The 24,316-nt window shown below is 33.0% G+C and overlaps 1 protein-coding gene across 2 annotated transcripts in view; it reads right to left on the bottom strand.

Moving 5' to 3' along the window:
* Positions 1-8,029: 8,029 nt before the first annotated feature.
* The window catches only part of LOC148951086 (uncharacterized), a 205,307-nt gene continuing 189,020 nt past the window's right edge, over positions 8,030-24,316 (bottom strand). For both annotated transcript variants that reach the window (XM_089090134.1, XM_089090135.1), the window contains exon 11: positions 8,030-8,207. In XM_089090134.1, the coding sequence (XP_088946260.1) occupies positions 8,127-8,207 (81 nt within the window). In that variant the 3' untranslated portion in view covers positions 8,030-8,126. The remainder of the gene's footprint in view (positions 8,208-24,316) is intronic.

Genomic DNA, 24,316 nt, shown 5'->3' with positions numbered 1-24,316 from the left:
CAGGACTGGGGGTCGGGTAAGAACTTCAAGGAGAGTGTTAAGGAAAATATTAGATCTTAAGCAAGAGCCGTTGGTGAGCAAGTAAAATCTCCAGAAAATGGGGTGGGATTGAAAAGGATGCGTTCGCGTCATTCACTCATCAGTCTCCACCCAGGCAGGAAGCAAAGAACATCAACAAGGACTTTGAGGAAGAAACCAACGATGAGCAATCAGCAGACAAATAAGAAGATAAAGATTATTAGATCAACAAAGGACTTTTTCTCATAAGAAGACTTATTTCCTCCACCAGGACGCATATCAATCAATCAGCTCCTCATTGAATCTATTCAATGCTGAAAATGTTGATGTCAGTGTAAAGTATGGCTACTATGAACAATTTTATCCCCAACAACCCCTCTCGGAAAATATACACTTTCAAATGAAGACTATTTCATTGATTTGTCGTCAACAACTATTGATTTAAATGTTGTGGTGAAGAAAAGGTCAGATAATACAACTCCATATGCCGGCGATGGTCTCTCCTATGAAAACTGTATTCTACACAACCTATTCAAACAAATTAATGTATTTATTAATGGTACATTGGTGAGCACTAGCAATAATTTATCAAACTATGCAAGCTACATACAATTTATGATGATGACACCAAAGGCATACAAGAAGTTGAGAGGACAATCATTGGGCTATGAATATCGATCAGGTGTTGATACTGACGGTGAGTTGACTACTGCAGTGACCCAGGAGTATCATTTAGTTGGAAAATTAAATCACGAGATATTCAATATATCCCAATGGCTACCCCCCAATGTCAAGATTGACATAAAGCTACAGATGGCCCCATCGAATTTTATTTTGATAAAAACACTTCCTGCAGCACCCGATGAAAATGTCATTATCACATCGGCAATCCTCCACGTCCGAAAACAACAGGTTATGAGCTCTGTTGCATTGGCAGTGGAAAAGCTAAGAGCCAATGGTAACAACATTAAACTTTTTACTCCCCATACGATCACCAATCAACGTAACATTGCCATTGTCTCTCGTAGCTATAGTGATTCATCATTTATCAATAGAAAAATCCTTTAAAAATATGATTTGGCTTTTATGAAAAGTGATAATGCCTGTGGATTCTACATTAAGTCCCCCAATGACTATAATTCTCTCGGTCTATCTAGCCTTGTGGGCAAAGTGAAGTGTATTCCACTGTATACTCTATCATTTAACAAAAAATCCTATAGAACTCTGTACGAGTTGACTATGCAATCCCTAGATCATTACTCTCAACTATTTGAAAATGGATTAACCGAATCAATGTTTTCAAAAAATCATGGGGTCATTGTTTTGGACTTATCAGGCACACAGGATATGAGCATAGTACGAACAGAGAATGTACGCTTAGAGTGTACATTTGCCAATGCTCTGACTGAGAGTATCACGCTAATATCACTGAGTCAATTTGAAACCTAATGGGAAATCACGCCCGACGGCAGTGTTCTACTAGACCTAGTACTATGAACACGAAGCAAATAATCAATATATTTAGTATGGATTCATAAATGTCCCAATAAAAGTCCTACTGTATACATTCGGACTTAATTGAAAAAATTCTAAGTGTTAACAATACCCTTATGATTGCTAATAGCAGCCCATTGACTTTTAAGACCAGTCATTGGCTATTAATCTTTCAAACAACGGAGAATATTGAATTTTTTTATTCTCTTGGCCTATCGTATAAATTATACGCTCCATACAACAGCAACTTTATTGAAAGCAGTGGGAATACCATTATTCAAAATCAACGAAGAGTACAGGATTTAACAACTAAGACATGCGGCCTTCATGCACTACTCTTTTTCATGTCCAAATGTCGTGGCTACACCTACAAGCAGTTTCTCAACATCTACGTTGACTTACCTCGATTCAACGACTTTCTAGTGGAGAATATACTTACAAGTGTATATAATATTGATTTTAGTGCCCTAATAATAAAATATTCTAAAAATGAATGTTGAATTGTTTATTAATAAAAAATTATATACATGATAAAACGTCTTTTATACTCTTAAGCTTTCATCAACTACTATGTAATTGTCTACAACAACTAGTGCAGGTAGATTATCTGAATTCACAGTGTTCTGATCCCGATGTACTGCAATGTCAGGGTCACATTTTCTACAGTAGAGAGTGACTTCACTCTTGTCACATCTCTTTGTATAGTCAATGATACTCTTCTCATTCATTCTATATAATTCACATGTTTCAATTTGCTTATTTGAAGCAATTTCACAAACAGTGTCCCCAAGTGTCGAATCACATTCCGTCAAAGCCAAATAAAAATCAGTGGGCTTATAATCATAACACCCATTGTCTCTACAACAATGACGTAGAAACCATATTCTTTTGTTGTTCCAACAGTTGAATCGTTGACCCGGTTCCTCCTCCCAGAACAATCTAAAACCACAACTATACCAATCTTGCAGCAATAAACTAAAATCGCGTTTAGGATTCTTTCCAATCATACCGGGATGTGTATTCTCCCACTGATTACATTTATCATATTGGCAATTGGAGCATAGGTGACCTTTAGGATGAGAGTCACACAACTCTTCAAGAAAGCAATTACAACCTTTAATTTGTACAGCATATCCTCTATGCAATTTACACGGGTTGCATAATCTACATTTTTCATCATACTCATTAATCATTGTGCAATTCTCACATGATGACCAGCTGCCCTGTGTGTACATACATAACGAACATGTATGGAACATTTTGTCATGTGTTGACACTCTCACTGCCACAATGAAACTGAGCTAGCAACAACAAAAATTGTCTGAGAGAGAGAGACAGAGAGGAGTAAATCATCCTTGAGCACCATCTTTCTCATGAAAAAAAAAGTACTAAATTTCTAAACTAATGTTTAAAAGCATATCCACAATATCATTTTGCCGTGTTGTGATCAATATATCAATAAATTGTGTAAATGCATTTGGACCACGACGTAGAAGCTTCATACAATAGTCTAATGATGGAGAATCAATTTTAATTATATCGACAAGCATTCCCCGAGAAAATATTTTCCTTTGAATAAACAACTCTAGAAAATCATCATCTAGAATCAAACGTTTTTCCATAAGAACTAGATTCCTCATGATTCGCTCTTTCTCGAATCTATCCATTTTTTTGAGTCCTAACTCTCTCACAACCAACTTCAGACTAACCAGAATTTTTTTTTCTACTCTAAAAAATATACGCTAGTCTACTATAGAAAGAAAAAAAAATACCATTGATTTAGAAACATTTTTATTGAACATAATTACAATAATAATAATCACTGATGCATTTTGTTCTCATCAATATATTTCGATAGGACATCTAATGCTGACCGAAGTTTATTTATATGGAGAATATTCACTTTTCCAGCAAAACATAGCTGCTCCTCCTGCTTAAATTTGCTTAATGATATCACGTATCTAGCATACATACTATCCCATTCAAGGCATAGTCTACAGCCAGCGGTTATTTCCACAGCCACATTGGATACTCGTATATCGTTGCTGCTGTTGTCGGCTCCATCTCTTAATCTCCAATAATGTAAATGCACCACTAATTTTTTCTCCACTAATATCCTCTCAAATAAACTATTCTCTTTGAATTCAATTCTCTTACTAATATGAATTGTAGTTAAAACTATTCCTTTTATTCAAATCCCAATCACCAATCAAGTTATACTCACTCTCTTTGGAAAGGTGTAATGCCCTGTAGAAGTATTACCTATATGCATAGGGATAGTCACTCTCTTTGAAAAACCAAACCAGACTATACCCATCAAACCAGACTGTACCCACCAAACCAGATTATACCCACCAAACCAGACTGTACCCACCAAACCAGATTATACCCACCAGAAACCTGTCTGGTTGACCTAATTGCTATACGTCTCCGCAAAATAGTACCTTGGTTACTACTTCTGTCTAATCTCCTAAATGGGGAACAGAGGAGATAAGTGAAGTTCCGCCCCGTATTGGATGAGTTTCCAACCTCCCCCTCCCCCTCTCCTACTGTCTAAGCTAAAATTTTCTTCCTTCTGCCAACTACGCCACCACACCCCAAAGACTTTAATAAGGTAAAGTCTTGTATGGGAAGAACACATAATAAATCTATTATAATATCCTATTTCTATTAAGAAATATCCTATTTCACACAAAATCCTATTAAGGTCAATTCCAAACAGTCGTGATACCTTTGTGTCAGCAAGTGAAATGGTCAAAACACCCTTATTGGAGCTATTTTTTCAATCCATTCATTGTTGCCAATCGCTGTCCACAAGATATGCAAGCTATCTATTGTTCATATATAAGGTTTTAATAAAAGAGGTAATCGTATAGACTTTGAAAAAAGCCTCATTCGATTTAAATTGAAAGTTCTAGATCCGTTTTTGAAAGTCAAGAATAATTGGACAGTAAGCAACCCCTCCCCCATGCAATAAAAACTCGAAACTTTTTGCAATCAAAAACGATTAAAAATCACTTAAAAAAAAATTCCGAAAAATAAGTTTTTCAAAGAAAAGTAAAGGCCATTTTAAACTTAAGCTCTGTATATATTAATACATGTTAAAAATCAAAGTCAAAACGACCAGAAATTACTATTAAGTAATAAATAAAACCCAAAACGAACAGAAATTAAATAAACAATCATAGCAAAAAACATATAACAAGTAATAATATAAATGAATAAATAGATTTTAAAGCGAGTAATGCTTAGATTGAATATGAAAATCAAGCTTAAAACGAAAAAATAGTTTGCTATTAAAGTATAAATGAAACTTAAAACGAACAGAAATTAAATAAACAATCAATGCGAACAAACATACAACATATGTTAATGTAAATGAATAAATAAATATTAAAACGAGTGAAACTTAAATTGAATATGCAAATCAAGTTTGAATCGAATAAAAATAACTACAAGAAAGAGTTTGGGTATCGCCTCACTGCAGAAGCCTAAAACCTACTGCGTCATTGGCGCTTTACTGAAAACGAATTATATAACAAATGTTTTCTTTTGTGCTTAATATTGAAAATAAATATTAAAATTACATTTAAATTTTCAACTGATGAGCTTTCAGCAATTAATATCATTATACATCAAATATTCAGTTTAATTTATTAGTTCTTTCCAAGATTGGTCAAGACAAATATAGTTTCACTAAAAACAAAATTTGGATACTGCCCCCTTCTTTAACTGCAAAAACCTAGAGCCTTCTGCGTCATTGGTGCTTCACTGAAAACGAATTACTCTTATATTACAAATTTATTCTTTTCCAGTTCTTACAGCATTGAAAATAAAAATGAAATTACAGTGAAAAAAAAATCTTTAACTGATGAATCTTTCAACAATTAATATCATTATATATCTAATGCTCAATTTGATTTTGTTTATACTTTCCAAGACTGTTCAAGACTCATATAGTTTTCAGTAAGGCGAAAATGACGCAGTAGGTTTTAGGCTTCTGCAGTGAGGCGATACCCAAACTCTTGTTTGTAGTTATTATTATTTGATTCAAACTTGATTTGCATATTCAATTTAAGTTTCACTCGTTTTAAGATTTATTTATTCATTGACGTTAAAATCTATTGTATGTTTGTTCGCATTGATTGTTTATTTAATTTCTGTTCGTTTTAAGTTTCATTTATACTTTAATAGCAAAATATTTTTTTCGTTTTAAGCTTGATTTTCAGATTTAATCTAAGCATTACTCGCTTTAAGATCTATTTATTCATTTATACTATTACCTGTTATATGTTTTTTGCTGTGATTGTTTATTTAATTCCTGTTCGTTTTGGGATTTATTTATTCCTTAACAGTAATTTCTGGTCGTTTTGACTTTGATTTTTAAAATTTGTTCATATCTACTGAGCTTAATTTTAAAATGGCCTTTACTTTTCTTTGAAAAACTTATTTTTCGGAAAGTTTTTTTTTTAAATTAATTTTTGATAGTTTTTGATTGCAAAAAGTTTCAAGTTTTTATTGCATGGGGGGAGGGGTTGCTTACTGTTTTTATTCGATTCAAACTTGATTTGCATATTCAATTTAAGTTTCACTCGTTTTATTATTTATTTATTCATTTACATTAATATCTATTTTATGTTTGTTTGCTTTGATTTTTTATTTGATTTCTGTTCGTTTTAAATTTCATTTATACTTTAATAGCAAATTATTTTTTTTTAATTTTAATGTTGATGTTCATATTAAGTTTAAGAATTACTCGCTTTAAAATATATTTATTAATTTATATTATTAATTGTTGTATGTTTTTTGCTATGATTGTTGATTTAATTTCTGTTCGTTTTGGGTTTCATTTATTCTTTAATAGTAATTTCTGGTCGTTTTGAGTTTGCATTTTAACAGGTATTCATATCTCCTGAGCGCAAGTTTAAAATGGCATTTACTTTTCTTTGAAAAACTTATTTTTCAGAAAGTTTTTTTTTAATTAATATAAAAGTAATGGCTCATTGAAAATATAAAAGTCTTGTAGCTTTTACGAGATTGTATCACAGCAAGGTGGGGATTTATTCCATTTTGTGGAGAAAACAGCAATTGTGTCTCGAAAAAGACCGAACTACTAACGTGAAAATGTTCTTTGGAAGCTAAGTTCTAGGCTCAATTATTTCGAGTTTTTGTTAGAGATGTTTCAAATATTTGTGTAAAAAAGATGTAAACCCTAATATCAGTAGTGGTTTTAGGCAACATAATCTTGGAGGGGAGGGGCAAGGTATACCACAGAAGAGTAAAAATATAAAATAAATAGGATTTAATGTCAGTTGTCGAAAAAACGGGGGGGGGGGAGGCTTCCCCCTGCCCAGGCCTAAAACCGCCACTGCCTAGTCCTACTCCATTTAGAGGAGTATCTTTGAGCTAAGTGTTTTAGTTGTTAAAGTAAATACACCTAAATATAAAGTGGTAAAAAGCCACAATGTTTTACCACAGCATTTCTGGAATGCCTTATTTATTCAAATTTGTTTTAAACATTGGGATCGTTAACTCATATGCTTTGAAACGTAATTAGTAAATAAAACGCTTGCAACAACCAACTGGCCGTGCATTCTAAATTTTATAATCCTTTAAGGAAGTATATATAGCGGCTATTTTCAACCCTCCTCTTCTCACGTTAAGTTTCGAATTTTACTGCAATGCTACAAGAATAAAGCGTACCTTCAATTTTGCTCAAAAGCAACATAAAACATTTGAAACATTTTTTTTTTATAATGATACTTCAAGAAACACATGGGCTTCTTACATTCAATTCATATTATTGGTTCAATTTTTTGAAGTAATCACTAAATAGTCAATTGAAAATAACTAATAGTTATATATGTTGCATTCTAAAATTCTTTTTAGGAAAGCACTAGTCAAATTTTATCATAAAGTGCTGGGGGCTGAAGGGGAGAGGATCCCAACTATTATCGCACAATTTCTATTTTTTTACCGCTCATTTCGAGCCACATTTTTTTTTTTTTTCTTTTAATTTATATTTAATTTAAAACACGAACTAGCAGTGAAGAGCGTACTCACCGTAATTTAAAGTCACAAAGAAACAGAGATTAGACGACGATTTGACTTGCAATAAAGGCATAACCACCTTTTTCATCTTTCAATTGGAAGCCTGACGCACAATATTTTAAAGTCTTATGCTAAAAGTGAATGTTGATCAATTTAAAAAATATTCATTTCAAATTTTGGGTGAAAGATCAGCTCATCCACCAGCCTTTTGATGGTAGCACCTATGAGGCTGGTATGAAATACTTTCAAGTGACAAAACACTAGAGGAGGAGTTGAGCGATCATCTTTATTCCACTAAGTATCTGCACTTCAAAGTATCTGCACTATTTCCAATATCCTAAATCTTTCGCTTTACGGACCATGAACTTATTTCCTTTTTTTGTTCTCCTGTCATATTTATTATCCTTAATTAAAGTATTACCTGCAACACAATTTTGCTTCCTACTATAAATTACTAAAATTCAAAATGTTTATGCAAACAATTGAAATCAAAATCAAACATAAATGAACGGCTTCTTGTGATAATAACGTTTTTGTTAACACTTTCGCTGACAGTATAGAAACTATATCTCGTCTTGTTCTTCTTTTGCCAGTTTATATATCTCTGACTGCAGCTCCGAAAAATCCAGCGGCGTTCTCTGGAGCTGAAAAAAAATATAGACAGGATTAGGAAAGAAATACACATACATAAATTCTCGATTCCAAAGGAAATATCTTCAATCATTTCTTTTGACAGTATTTTATAACTTCAGTTTTGTCTTCATCTTTTGTTCACGTTATATGCTCAATAGTTCTATTTACGTTTATATGGGTATTTGTGCTTTATGATTAGTATCTTGACCCCGTCTCATTTAATTTAGGATATTTTTTTAGACGTCTCGTGAATTTTGTTATATTTTTGCACTCTATGTCTATATTTGTATTTTACTGAGCTGAAAAAATATGAATGTCAAGTACCGAAGTCAAGCTGTAAAGAACAAATGAAAAACTGAAGATTTATTTTGAATCTGTACAGGAATTTTGACTACTTGAATCTGTGATTTATTTTGACTGACGCATCAAATCTGAAATCAAAAGTAGCCGCAGTTTTGTGCATAAAATTACCATAGGCAGCACAATAGTGTTGCCTAAGTAAAAAGTGAAGTGGGCACAACGTATTGCTTATTTCATTCTTATTTTATTTTCACCAAGGGAGTTCGTATGAAAGGATTGTCGCAGAAACTTTGAAAGGCGCTCACTCGAATGGAAGTTGAAAGTTTTAGTGCTCTTTCCAAGAGTCAAAAGTGATTGGATGATAACTACCATCACCCCTTCCTCCAACGCCGCTTTTCTCTCTAGAGATATACGCTCAAAATTTTGAGATATCCATCTTGTTCTGCATAGTTCAAAGGTCCAATAACTATACCTCTTGGGATATCAGCCCCTATAGCCATTGGAGCAAGGGCTCTAATTTATACAATTCACCCATTGTTTACATATATTATGCGTTATCGGGAAACGGGGGTATATTTGACATTCGGTTACTGAAAAGGCCAAAGGCATTCAGGTGAGGCTTCAAGGGAATGTTGAGGGGAAAGTTGAAATAAATCAAAACCCACGATATGCATGAGGGTTCTCAAAATGGCTTGTCTCTGGAATGACTTAGGTTATTAAGTTCGAACTTTAATTGAATGAGGAGAGGGATGATCAATTGACCAAAAGGCAATATGTGTACGTTATTACTACTACTACTACTACTATTGCTGCTGCACTATTGAGATTACTACCAACGCTAAGAAAAGTAAGGCGAAAATTTCAGGAAATGTTGAGAGGGAAGTTGAACTAATTCAAAACACGCAATGTACATACCGGCTGTCAAAAAGGTGCATCAGTAATACCTTATGAATTGCTTAGCGACAAAACTTGAACTTTGAAGCATGAATTTTGGAACAGCTTGTACATTGAAAGTTGAAACTTCCAAACTACTACTACTGCTACCACTGCTACTACCGCTGCTACTACTACTTCTATTGCGAATACTACTAAGGTTTTGGGTATTAAGGTGAAAATTTCAAGGAATATTGAGGAGAAAGTTGAACTAAATAAAATACACTCTGTAGGTGCAGGTTGTCAAAAGCGTGCATCTCAGGAGTGGCTTAAGGTGTTAAGTTCAAACTTTAAGAAAATGATGAGGGGAATGATCGATTGACCAAAAAGCAATAGGAGCACGTTACTTTTACTACTACTGCTATTACAACTACAACTACTACGACCAGTACTACTGCTACTACTACAACTAACATACCTACTTTTACTACTGTGCCTACTGTCACTACTAAGGCTAAGGGTATGAAGGCGAAATTTTCAAGGAATATTAAGGGGGAAGTTGAATTAAATCAAAACCCTGTATGTATTCAGGTTGTCAAAAGGGCGCGCTCAAACTATTAAGTTTAAACTATCAGAGCATTAAGAGGAGATGTTGAACTAAACTAAAACGACACAGAGTTAGTGCTATTACTGCTATTATTTATAATTCTATCACTAATATTTCTCCTAACACTCCTGTTATTCCTTCTTCTACTTTGACTACTACTATTGCTATCCAGATAGACCAAATTGTCAAGATATCAAGGAGGGGTAACGCAGGACTGGAGTAATACATAAAGTAGACATGCTCAGGGAACTATCATATTGCTTTAAAGCTAAATAAAAAGGCACCATGTGCATGCTGGTTGTCAATAAGACGTCGCAATATCTGAAGAGCGACAAAGGGTATAAAGTTGAAAAGTTTAAAATTATTACTATTACTACTTCTGCTCTTATAATTGGACTAAATCAAAAGGGTGTAAGCGTATTCAGGTTGTCAAAATAGCATAGATACAATTTCTTGGGAATAAAAGATCTAATGCCGAACTGGCCAGCCATGACAGAAAACACAAAGAAATAAATATAAAGACGAAAGACGGGTCTATGGCCATTAAATGAAAATAAAGAAAAAAAACCGAACATTTCGCCCGTATCTAACAAGGCGTCTTCAGCGTAAAAAAAAACAAAAAACTAAAACTAAAAAAATATAAATAAAACTAAAATATATAATATAAAATTATTGAACATTTAAAATTTGAAGCTACCTTCGTGAAACCCCCTTACAAAAGTAACTGGATTAAACATTTTAAAATAGCAAGTGAACTAGGAATAAGCTATTGCGACATAATTTTATGCAAAGCCTTTGATGCTGCTATTCGCTTAGGTTTGTTATTTGAACTAACCTCTGGGACATTTTGCAATACTTTATTTTTATTTTTAAACAAGATGAAAAGGTGACGTTGGGTAATGAAAAGATTGATCAGGTGGGCAGCTTCACTTAACTTGGTAGTATTATTAGTAAAGATGGTGGGAGCAGTGAAGATGTTAAACATAGAATAGCCAAGGCTCAGGGTGTTTTTTCACAGTTAAAAAAAAGTGTGGAAGAAGAAGATAAGTCAGCAAACCAAGATTAGAATATTAGAAGCTACAGTGATGACAGTAGTCAAATATGGCTCTGAAGCATGGACGCTCCGAAAAGCGGATGAAGATTTGCTAGATGTTTTCCAGAGAAATTGCTGAAGGATTGATCTGGGTACCCGGTTGACTGACCGTATTTCAAACAATATGCTTTACGAGAAATGTGGTTCAATACCGCTCTCTAGGGCTATAATGAAAGAAAGGTTGAGATGGCTAGGGCATGTCGTGCTGATTAAGGATGACGGATTGCCGAAGATTGTTCTTTTCAGCCAACTGTCTAGGGCCAAACAGAAAACAGGTCGTCCACGTCTGGGGTGGGAGGACGTCATAAAGAAAGATTTAAAGGAAATGGGAACTTCGTGGGCGGGTTTAAAAAGGGAGGCTCTGAATAGATTGGGGTGGTGGAGGAGCGTGCGTAGCTGTGTTGGCCTCAGGCTGCTTGGTGCTGCGGTGAGTTGTTAGTAGTAGTAGTAGTAGTAGTTCATTTTTAAAAAAATATCATAAGTAGGATCAATATTTATATTCCCAGTCTCTGTATTAATTGATAAACCTGCAAAAATATGTTTTTTTTTTTTTTATTTCTAATGCTTCAAGAACCCATTGAGTGAAACTTTTATCATTGGAAATGGCTGTTGCCTCCTCGACCTGCACAAAATGGACCGAATTAAAAAAAAGTATTTAAAAGTAATTAAAGCTGAAGTGAAGCTTTCTGGAGGTTTTGTAAAATTTAGAGCATTATCTTTTGAATTCCGGTGCTAAATAAATCGTTCCACAAATTGCTAGTCCGTTCGACCGATGTAGATCAAACAGTTCGTGGTAACAAAATGTAAGTAAGGAGCGACCCGGCTCAATGGTAACCGAAACTCTAGAAAACGGTATTTTGATACAAATAGATACATCAAAAGAATCAGATTTTAATATTGATTTCAAATATATATGTTTCATAAAGTTTAAGTCTAATTATCAAAAGTTAGGTGACTGACAAAATTTGGCTGATTTTCGAAATAAGCAGGGGACATCCCCTAAAAGTTATAGAACCTTAATGAAAATCACACAACCATATTCCGCGTATCAGAGAACCCTATTGTAGAGGTTTCAAGGTGCTATCTACAAAAATGTGGAATTTTACATTTTTTGCCACAAGAAAGATCACGGTTGCGTGTTTATTTGTTTGTTTGTTTGTTGTTTTTTTTTTCCCCAGGGGTGATCGTATCGAACCAGTTGTCCTAGAATATCGTGGGAGGACTCATTGGAATGGCAATTAAAAGTTCTAGTGCCCTTTTCAAGTGACCAAATAAAATGGAGGGCAACTAGGCCCCCTCCCATGCTCATTTTTTTCCCAAAGTCACCTGATCAAAATTTTGAGATAGCCATTTTGTTCAAAATGTTCAAAAATATAATAAGTATGTCTTTCAGGATGACTTAATCCCCCGAAAGTCCCGGGGGGAGGGCTGAAAGTTATGAACTTTACCCAATGTTAACATATAGTTTTGGTTATTTGGAAGTATACAGACGTTTTCAGGGGAGATTTTTCCTGGTAGTGGGGGAGGGGGGTGGATCGGGGGTTATGTGGGAGGATCTTTCCATGAAGGAAGTGTTCATGGGGGGAAGGGACATTGCTATGAAGGGGACGCCGGACTTCCCAGCATTATTTAAAAAAATATCAGAAATTTAATTTAAAAAAACAAGTATTTCAACTGCAATAGCAGCAACATCGAAACTTCAAACGAACAGAAAATATTACATATATGATTGGGTTCACCCCGTAGTCAATACCTCGCTCTTTAAGCCAAAGCTTTTTTAGTACTTTCATAAGAGCTATTCATTCTAATTAACGGCCTTTGTGATTAAGCGGTCATTTTTAAAGAATTGGAACAAAATTCGAACTTTCGCTTAAAGAGCAAGGTATTGACTAGGGGGCGAACCCCTAATAAACAAATTAAAAATATATGAATATAGAAATATGAATATAGTTACGTAAGTTAATTCGTAAGTTACGTATAGTTATTACTAATAAAAACGTTCGTAAATAAAATTAAACAAGTTTCGAGAAAGCCATTTAACTAAATAAAAGTAAATTAATATGAAAATTTTGTTTTAATTATTCATGTACAGTGAGCCAAGATCAAAACCTGTATTTATTCAAAAACGTTCAAAAATTAAATAAAAAAAACAAGTTTTTTAAACTGAAAGTAAGGAGCAACATTAAAACTTAAAACAAACAGAAATTATTCTGTATATGACAGGGACTGTCCCCTCCTCAACGCCTTGCTCTTTACGCTAAAATTTGACTCTGTCTCACAACTTTATTTTTTAAAACAATAAAAAACTTTAGCGTAAAGAGCGAGGCGTTGAGGAGGGGACAGTCCCTTTCATATACGTATATTTATTACTAATAAAAACCTTCGTAAATAAAATTAAACAAGTTTCGAGAAAGCCATTTAACTAAATAAAAGTAAATTAATATGAATTTTTTCTTTTTATTATTCATGTACGGTGAGCCTAGATCAAAACCTGTATTTATTCAAAAACTTTCAAAAATTAAATAAAAAAAACAAGTTTTTTAAACTGAAAGTAAGGAGCGCCATTAAAACTTAAAACGAACAGAAATTATTCCTTATATGAAAGGGACCGTCCCCTCCTTAACGCCTCGCTCTTTACGCTAAAGTTTGACTCTTTCTCACAGCTCTATTTTTTAAAACAATAAAAAACTTTAGCGTAAGGAGCGAGACGCTGATGAGGGGACAGCCCCTTTCATATACAGAATAATTTCTGTTCGTTTTAAGTTTTAATGTCGCTCCTTACTTTCAGTTTAAAAAACTTGTTTTTTTTATTTAATTTTCCACAAGAGCAAGGGATGCTATATATTCCACTTGCCATTATATTGCGTTTTATATATTTCCGAGAATATAGAAAGTTGCTCAATGGTCTGATTGATTTAATACAAGTTGAAATATTATGTTTCAGTAAAGTCCGTTTAATTTTCTCCCCAAGAATTGGTATGTAAGGTAATGAAACGTATCTATTGGAAATTGTAGGGTTCAAAAGTTGAGAACCTTCGTTTTTATTACCTTTTCATGCTTAATCTGCCTTTTCTTCATTGTTTCATTTATAAATTTTACAGGATACCCGTCACAAAATCAAACGTCCCTCAAATGCAATAGTTCGTTATTCGCATTCTCCCAGGAACAAATTTTACATACTCTGTCTACCAATGATATGACTGATCCCCTTCATATTGAAACTAGATAAAATGGAAGACAATAAAATAACTTGTCATTATTAGTTGATTTTCTATAGACGGAAAATATAAACCATTATGGCTTTTTATTAATAAAATATCTAAAAAGGGTAGCCTATATTGTTTTTCTAGCTATAGAGTAAATTTAATATTTTTGTCAAACCTGTTTAAATGGTCAAGAAACAAATTTAAGGAAATTTAAGGAATCTAATCCATGTTCCCAAAAGTGTAAAACATCGTCCCTAAACCTACCCCGGAAACAAGGAGACAGACAAAAACACTGAATAGCGGACATTTCTATAGAGTCCAAAAATAAATTAGCCAAGATTGGACTTAAAGGAGCAACCATTGCTAAACTGACGACCTATTGATAAAATTCTCCTGTAAAACCGAAATAAAAGGAATACTTGTTTACTAACGAGACCAATTTCATAATGACTTCGACGTCCATGCTGGCCAAAGTTACATCTTCTATCAATTCAAAATGTCTTTGTATTTTATTTTTTAGTATAAATTTACATTTTTTAACATCAAAATTTGTTTAAATAGATACAACTTCAAAAATAGAGACAACTGTATTGTTGTCTATGTGACGATTTCTTAATTTGTTTACAACATCAACTGATTTTTTTAAATAAGATCTGTCGAGTCCCCAAAAGCGGACGAAATGCTGTTGACAACCATTTTCCTAATTTCGAAACCGGTGAATGAATAGTTGACACAATATGGCGAAGAGCATTATTCTTTTGGATCTTAGGCAAACCATAAATTTTCGGTGCTGAATAACCTCTAGGGAAAAATTTATTATAAAATTGAGGGGTTATTTGTAAGTTGTTTTGGAGTACTTCTATTCATGTCTTGTTTCTTTCGTGTATTTTTCTGTCGGATAAAACACAGTTTTTGTAAGTAATCTCATCTGTAAGTATCTTTTGTTCATAATCATTGCTATCCATTATGACGATTGTGTTGCCTTTATCAGCTTCGGTGATCGTAAAGTCTTTATCTTGTTAAAAAAAAATGGAAGGGTTTTTACGTCATTTCTGGTGGTACTATTCTCAATTTTTTTCTTATAAAATTTTTTCAAATGTTTCAAAATTTCGGCTCTGTTCTTATGGGGCTTCAATTTTATCATTAGAGGACATAATACCAGCCTCCACCTTGGACATTATTTTAGAATAAGGAACCGATGAAGGAAAGCAAAATTTTGGCCCTTTCGCCAAAAGTGTTTCCTGCTGAATAGTCAAAGACTTGGAGTCAAAAAATCAAAGTTAAAAATGGGAATCATGCCAGCTAGAAACAGGTGCAAGGGGCTAGGAACTTCAGTCGTTATTAATACTTTTCTATTTTACGGACCACATTCCAAGTAATTATGCTGGAATCTTGCCAAGGGCGGGAATGTCGCCTAAAATTGCGGAACCTGGTCTCCAAAAGAGGAAATCGCCGTTAAATCTTCTTCTTGCGCTGTCGAACCTATGGAAGAAAGGAGAAGTCCCTATGGGCGTCATAGAAACTTTTATGGGGTTACTACTAATTTCTTTTCATTTTCAATACCAAAGTGGGACTTTAATTTAAAAGATTTAGGAATGACTCTTTCTTTCTTGCAATTTTTTAAAAAAGCTTGCTGATTTATTAGATTTGCATGTTTTTTTTTACCAGAGAAAAATAAAATTCACTGATGCGGCTAAGTTTTGCCCGTTGACGTGACGAATAAAAGATTTAAAGCCGAACTGGCCAACCATAACAGAAAACGCAAAGAAATAGGGGCGTCTTCAGCGTATAAAAAAACAATTTAAAACTAAAAAATATAAGTGAAAGTAAAATAGACTAACCTAAAATATATAATATACAATTACTTAGCATTTATAATTTGAAGCTAGCTTCATGAAACCAACTCGCAAAAGTAACTGGATTCAACATTTTAAAATGGCAAATGAACTAGGAATAAGCTATTGCAACATAATTTCAACCTCAGGGACATTTTGCAATGCTTCGTTTTTATTTTTAAACATGGGTTCATTTTTTAAAATAATATCATAAATAGAATGAATATTTATATTCCCAGTATATTCCCTATTAATTGATAAACCTGCAAAAGTATTTTTTTTTATTTTTTAATGCGGTACTGGTGCATTATACGGACACTTCTATATACTGCTAAAGAAGTCAAGTTTGGTTAATGCTAAGGAAATAAAATAAAATAGGATGAATATATAATAGTTTATAAACAAATTTGGGCTATATATTTGCAAACTAGGGGGTGGGGGTGGGGGGTAAAGCATACCATATATTAAATACGTAGCCTAACCTAACCAGAGACAGATACCCGGTTATAATGGTTTTTGAACAAAATTAAAAGAATTTCATAAATGCCAAATCCCAAATTATAATTTTAACATTCATGTTTGATCACCTGTTTCGCTCAATTCCACTATAACAACTGTTTTAGTACCGGGTATCTGTCCCGGTATCTGTAGAATCTCCCGTTTAAAATTCCATATACAGTTTATAAAAGTGCCCGTTTAATGTACTAGTACCTCTAATGCTTAAAGAGCCCATTGAGTGAAACCGTTATCATTGGAAAAGGCTGTTGCCTCCTTGAACTGTACAAAATGGTCCAAATTACAAAATATATGTTCTGCTTAAGCTGAAGTGAAGCTTTCTGGAGGTTTTGTAAATTTTAGAGCATTATCTATTGAATTCCGGTCCTCAATAAATCGTTCCACAAATTGCTGGTGTATTCGACTGATGTAAAATTTTCCGCATGAGCAAGGGATGCTATATACTCCACTTGTCAAACTATTACGTGTTATACTCTCCAGAATTTAGAAAGTTACTCAATGGTCTGATTGATTTAAAACAAGTTGCAATATTATGTTTCAATAGTCTGTTTAATTTTCTCCCCAAGAATTGGTATGTTAGGTTAAGATACGTATCTATTGGAAATTGTAGGGTCCAAAAGTTGAGAACCTTCGTTTTTGTTACCCTTTTCATGCTTAGTCTGTCTTTTCTATATTATTTCATTTAAAAATTTTACAGGATACCCGTTGCAAAATAAAATATCCCTGAAATACAATAGTTTGCTATCAATATACTCCGGGAACCAATTTGAAAAACTCTATTAACCAATGATATGACTGTTCCCTTTTTAACTGAAATTGGGTGAGATGAACTAAAATTTAAATACCTGTCATTATGAGTTGATTTTTTATAGATTGAAAAAAGTGAACAATTATCACTTTTTATTAATAAAATATCGCTGGTCGAACACACCAGCAATTTGTGGAACGATTTATTGAGCACTGGATAGATCATACTCTAAAATTGACAAAATCTCCAGAAAGTTTCACTTCAGCTTTAGCAGAACATTTATTTTTTTATTCGGACCATTTTGTGCAGTTTGAGGAGGCAACAGCCATTTCCAATGATAAAGGTTTCACTCAATGGGGTCTTGAAGCATTAGAAAAAAAAAACAAATTTTTGTAGTTTTATCAATTAATAGAGATACTTGGAATATAAATATTGATCCTAATTATGATATCTTTAAAAAAAAAAAGAACCCATATTTAAAAATAAAAATAAAGTATTGCAAAATGTCCCAGAGGTTAGTTCAAATAACAAACCTAAGCGAATAGCAGCATCAAAAGCTTTGCATAAAAGTATGTTGCAATAACATATTACTAGTTTATTTGCCATTTTAAAATGTTTAATCCAGTTACTTTTGCGAGGTGGTTTCATGAAGCTAGATTCAAATTATAAATGCTAAGTAATTGTATATTATACTCGTATATTTTAGGTTAGTCTATTTTAGTTTTGTTTATATTTTTTAGTTTTTTTTTCTACGCTGAAGACGCCTTGTAAGATACGGACGAAATATTCGGTTCTTTTTCTTCGTTTTCATTTACTGGCCATAGACCCGTTTGTCGTCTTTATGTTTATTTCTTTGTGTTTTTTTTTTTCTTAGGAACAGAATAGGGTATTAAGTTAGGTTTTTCAGGAAATACTGAGGAGATGTAAAACTAAATCAAAATATACTAAGCGTATCCGGATTGTCAAAATGGCGGATATTATCAAATATCGGTTAAAAATTTTTTCCAACATATGGATTGTAAACCAAAACCTGTACTCTTTTATATATAAAAAAAAAAAAAAAAAAAAAAAAAAAAAAAAAAAAAAAAAAAATTCTTCCCTTAACAAATGAAAAAGACAACCTCAATTAAAAGCAAACAGACATTAACAAGAACCTACTTTTACCACAAAGATTTTTTTCAAAGAAAATCAGAGCTACATTAAACCAAAGATGAGCAGAAATAAAGTCAAATAAATTTCAAGCGTATAACTGCTATAAATCACCATCAATAAATAAATGATACCAAAAACAAACAGAAATTACAAGATATAAGTGGAAACGAGCAGAAATTAAGAGCTAACGATACTCTTGCCTTCCAAAGACCAGAACTTCATTTTTACTTTTCTAAGAACAAAAAACATTTTACTTATTTTCTCTTTTTTTAACTTTAAATAAATCCAAAATTATTACAACTTTTGGGAATGAATATCAACATATGTATTAAACTGCCAAGCCCCATTAATTTACTTTTTCAGTAATCTCAGTTAAGATGGTCATTTTTTTTCGACATTATGAAAACTAAAAACTCCTGGCTCAAAATAAGGAGTGTTTGATAATAGTAAACTAGGATACTATCTTCCAAATTATAATTCCCGACTTACTACTTACACCCTCTGTAAAGCACCCACTATTTATGCTGATCACCAGATTTTTTTTTTTTTTGATAGGCGAAACGGGGTTGCCTAAAAAATATCCTAAAGTTAATCCTTTAGCTGGGAGAAATAAAACTACCGCATGTATGAAAAAATTAATCAGGGTTGTTCAAACAGCACGAACTAGCAGAGGCAGACATAAGGGAAATATTCGATTCATACATCGTACTTATAAATAAATCTAAGCGGTTCTAACCTATTACTAAAACAAGAGTACAAACCCCACGTATAAATTCGCTTCACTATACAACACACAGCGTCATTACACTATCTCAGGAATAACTGAACAAACTATATTTATATCTATTTAACTTTTTTTTCATTCTAGTTTTTTTTTAACTGAGCTTACGATTCAACTTTACTGCCTTTTATTATTTTTACTTATTCCAAAAATTTATTCTATCGGGAAGAAAAACTTGTTTTGTGTTTTTTTTTCGTTTGTTATTTTTCTGACTAGACAGCACTAAAACGGCATGTCTTACTTATGTTTTCATGGATTGTGCGAAATATTATGTTTTCTAGAGAAAAACTTGACGTGGCGCAAGACAAATACATGAAGTTTCTAATCAGCAAGTGAGCTTTATCCTGAAACGACTCAGAAAGCAAGTTAAACAGAAGTTGTGCTAAAACTTTTTCCTTAGCAAGATGGCCAACTGGAATTAAGGTTGCTTAAAAAAGTATTATCCACCATTTAATGTTAATCTTCAGTACTAAACTGATATAATAGCAACAAGCTATGCATGACAGAGGAAAATAAAATAATATGCGGAGAACAAAAAAAATACTGAGAGGAAACACCGTCAAATTTATTGTCTGTCACTTAATATTCCACCAAAATATCTGTTTGATGTCACTAATACAAGCTACAAAAACTGGGCATCAACCTTGGGCACATTAAAACACGAAATAAAATACACTCTCAGGAAAATGTGCTCGGTTTTCAGACTTTCCGCTTTTTGATAAAACTTTTCATATCTGTTTTTAAACTTCATTTGCAAATATCACTCATGATAAAATCATTGCTATTAGCAAAATATTTTTATATGATAATAATGGTATAGCGGTTCGCTTGTTTTGTTTTTCTCTTCAACATTGTGGTATTTTACTGTCAGATATTACCATTCGGATATTTCTTTACTGTAATAATAGATATGAAATCAATTTTTCAATTTTTTATCAATTTTTTAAAAGTTTTGTTTTTATTTTCATAGATTACAATTTAGAAAAAACTTGGACAGAAAACTTTTAATGGCACGAAACTTTCTAAACTACCAAAATAAAAGTGGGTTACCACCAATAAATTCGGTGATCAAATTATTGGCCAGTAATTTCAGAAAAGCAGCACACACTTATCAAGATGAGAAAATCAAATCGTTCAAGAGGTATGATATTTTGGCCCGTTTCTAAAATTATCAAACAATTCGTAGTAACAAACTGTAAGTAAGGAGCGACCCGGCTCAATAGTAACCGAAACTCTAAACAACGAAATTTTTATATGAATAGATACATCAAAAGAATTGGATTTTTATGTTGATTATAAATGCATAAATTTCATCAAGTTTAGAATACAATTTGTACTTTACTGAAAAAAATTCAAATGAATTTACTAAAAAAATGTGCATTGTCAGTTTAATATACATATGCTGATATTTATTTCTTTAAATCTTAAATAATTTTTGATTTCTTAAAGATATTAAAATGAAAACATTTAAAATTATCAAAAAATTCGTAGTAACAAACTGTAAGTAAGGAGCGACCCGGCTCAATAGTAACCGAAACTCTAAACAACGAAATTTTGATATAAATAGATACATCAAAAGAATTGGATTTTTATGTTGATTTTAAATGCATAAATTTCATCAAGTTTAGAATAAAATTTGAACTTTTCTGAAAAAAAACCAAATGAATTTACTGAAAAAATGTGCTTTATCAGTTTAAAATATATATGCTGATATTTATTCCTTTAAATCTTAATTAATTTTTGATTTCTTAAAGATATTAAAATGAAAACATTTAAAATTATCAAAAAATTCGTAGTAACAAACTGTAAGTAAGGAGCGACCCGGCTCAATAGTAACCGAAACTCTAAACAACGAAATTTTGATATAAATAGATAAATCAAAAGAATTGGATTTTTATGTTGATTATAAATGAATAAATTTCATCAAGTTTAGAATACAATTTGTACTTTACTGAAAAAATTCAAATGAATTTACTAAAAAAATGTACATTGTCAGTTTAATATACATATGCTGATATTTATTTCTTTAAATCTTGATTAATTTTTGATTTCTTAAAGATATTAAAAGGAAAACATTTAAAATTATCAAACAATTCGTAGTAACAAACTGTAAGTAAGGAGCGACCCGGCTCAATAGTAACCGAAACTCTAAACAACGAAATTTTGATATAAATAGATAAATCAAAAGAATTGGATTTTTATGTTGATTTTAAATGCATAAATTTCATCAAGTTTAGAATATAATTTGTACTTTACTTAAAAAATTCAAATGAATTTACTGAAAAAATGTTCATTGTCAGTTTAATATACATATGCTGATATTTATTCCTTTAAATCTTGATTAATTTTTGATTTCTTAAAGTTATAAAAAGGAAAACATTTAAAAGAATTTTTTCATTAAAGTACAAATTATATTCTGGTTTTTAGAAAGCGTAGGGGTTTAGAACCCTACTCATATTAATTTCTGTTCGTTTTGAGTTTGACTCTTATTTGTTTTAATTTCTGTTTGTTTTGGGTTTCATTTATTTATTGATACTGATTTGGGATAGTTGTAAACTTGGTAGATTATTTGATTCTATTTTTGTTCATTTTTGGTTTAATGGAGTTCTTTGCTTTTTTTTAAAAAAAACGCATTTTGTGGAAAAAGTTTTTTTTTTTAATTGATCTCTGTTAATTTTATACTGAAATAGTCTTTTTGAGGAAAAAAGACTGAGCCTATCCTAAAGTTAAACAACCATCCCTTCCATAAAAACCTTAAATACCCCCTGGGAATAGATTACAATCCTTGCCCCTAATCTCGGGTTTTTGTTTCAACCCCAAAGATTATTTATATTATATATCGAATATTATAAAAAGAATAATTACCTCAAAATTTATAATTTGGTGTATTTCGGGACAATAAGACACGCCTGTATGCTGGAGTGGGGAGATAGCTGCCCTTCGATCACTTTGACTTTTAAAAAGAGCACTAGAGTGTCTGATTACAAACACAATGATGCCTCTCCGAAACTTTTATGACCGTATTTTATATGAAAACCTTATATATCTAAAAAGACCAAATTAAAACTCTTGTCGCGGGAACTGGGGAGACGTTCCGGCCAATCAGACATAGTATATAGACCTGTCAAATACCTAGAACAAAATGACTCACTCAAATTTTGATTGGAAGTACTTGAAAAAATTGTAAGCATAGGGAGGGGGGGGGGGGGGGTCATTTGCCCTCTAATCACTTTCGACTCACAAAAGAGGTTCTAGTCCTCTCAATTTCCAATCGAATGAGCCCGTTTTGAAGCTTCTACCACAAAACTTTCTATAAGAACCATATATGCCCCAAGGGCAAAATTTACGACCCTTCACCTGAGGGCTATGGGGGGAGGGTTGTAATCCTGAAAGACATAATTTCCGTACCTTTCAATTACGTTTAAAAAATTGGCCATATCAAAATGATGATCGTAAATGTTTGGGGAAATGATGGGCGTGGGAGGTGATTCTCCCTCCGATTACTTTTGTCTATTAAAAGGGCAATGGCCCTTTCAATTTCCAATCGAATGAGCCCTTTTTGAAGTTTTTACGACAACACTTTCTATAAAAACCTTATATGTCCCAGGGCATAACTTACAACCTTAGCCCTGAGGGATGTGGGAGGGTTGTCATACTCAAAGACATAATATCAGACTCTTAGATTATGTTCAACAAAATGGCTATATCAAAATGTTGATCAGAAGTGTTTGGGGATACTGATGGGCTTGGGGGGAGGCAATCGCCCTCCGATCGCTTTTGAAAAAATTTTCAGAGCTTTGCTCGAATGTGCTCGGGGAAATGGTGGGCGTCAGAGGGGGGTTAGTTGCCCTCCAATCACTTTCGACTATTAAAAAGGGCATTAGCCCTTTCAATTTCCAATCGAATGAGCCCTTTTTGAAGTTTCTTAGACAACACTTTATGTACAAACCTTATATGCCCCCAGGGTATAACTTACAACTCTTGCCCTGGGGGTTGTAGGGGGGTTGTCATTCTCAAAAACCTAATTTCATAGACTTTAAACTTCGTTGAACAAAATGGCTATCTCAAAATTTTGATTGGTTGTGTTTGGGGAAATAATGGTTGTCAGAGGGGGGTTAGTTGCCCTCTAATCACTTTTGACTATTAAAAAGAGCACTACCCTTTCAATTTTCAATCGAATGAGCCCTTTTTGAAGTTTTTAAAACAACGCTTCCTATAAAAACCTTATATGTCCCCAGAGCATAACTTGATCGTAAATGTAAATGTCCCTGGGCATAACTTACAACCTTAGTCCTGAGGGATGTGGGAGGGTTGTCATACTCAAAGACATAATTTCCAGACCCTTAAACTACGTTCAACAAAATGGCTATATCAAAATGTTGATCAGAAGTATTCTGGGTATTGATGGGCGTGGGGGAGGGGGAGGCAATCACCCTCCGATCACTTTTGACAAAATTTTCAAAACTTTGCTTGAATGTGCTCGGAGAAATGGTGGGCGTGAGAGGGGGGTTAGTTGCCCACTAATCACTTTCAACTATTAAAAATGGCGCTACCTTTCAATTTCCAATCGAATGAGCCCTTTTTAAAGTTTCTAAGACAACACTTTCTATAAAAACCTTATATGCCCCCAGGTCATAACTTACAACCTTTGACCTGAGGGTTGTGGGGGGGGGGGGGGTTGTCATCCTCAAAGACAAGATTTCCAGAACTTTCAACTACGCTGAAAAAAATGGATATCTCCAAATTTTGATTGGATGTGTTAGGGGAAATGGTAAGAGAGGGGCCATTGCCTTCCAGTCGCTTTCTACTATTAAAAAGAGCACTAGCCCTTTCAATTTCCAATCGATTGAGCCGTTTTTGAAGTTCCTACTACAACCATTTCTATAAAAACCTTATATAACCCCAGGGATTAAATTACAGCCCTTGCCCTAAGGGGTGTAGGGGAGGGGGAGGGGTTTATCATGCTCAAAGACCTAATTTCAAGAATTTTCAACTACATTGAACAAAAT

The sequence above is a fragment of the Artemia sp. Qi Xiang Cuo genome, chromosome 6, assembly GCF_049724085.1.
Source record: "Artemia sp. Qi Xiang Cuo chromosome 6, ASM4972408v1, whole genome shotgun sequence".
In the NCBI taxonomy this organism is placed as follows: domain Eukaryota; kingdom Metazoa; phylum Arthropoda; class Branchiopoda; order Anostraca; family Artemiidae; genus Artemia; species Artemia sp. Qi Xiang Cuo.
This window is presented reverse-complemented; position numbering and strand designations above follow the sequence as displayed.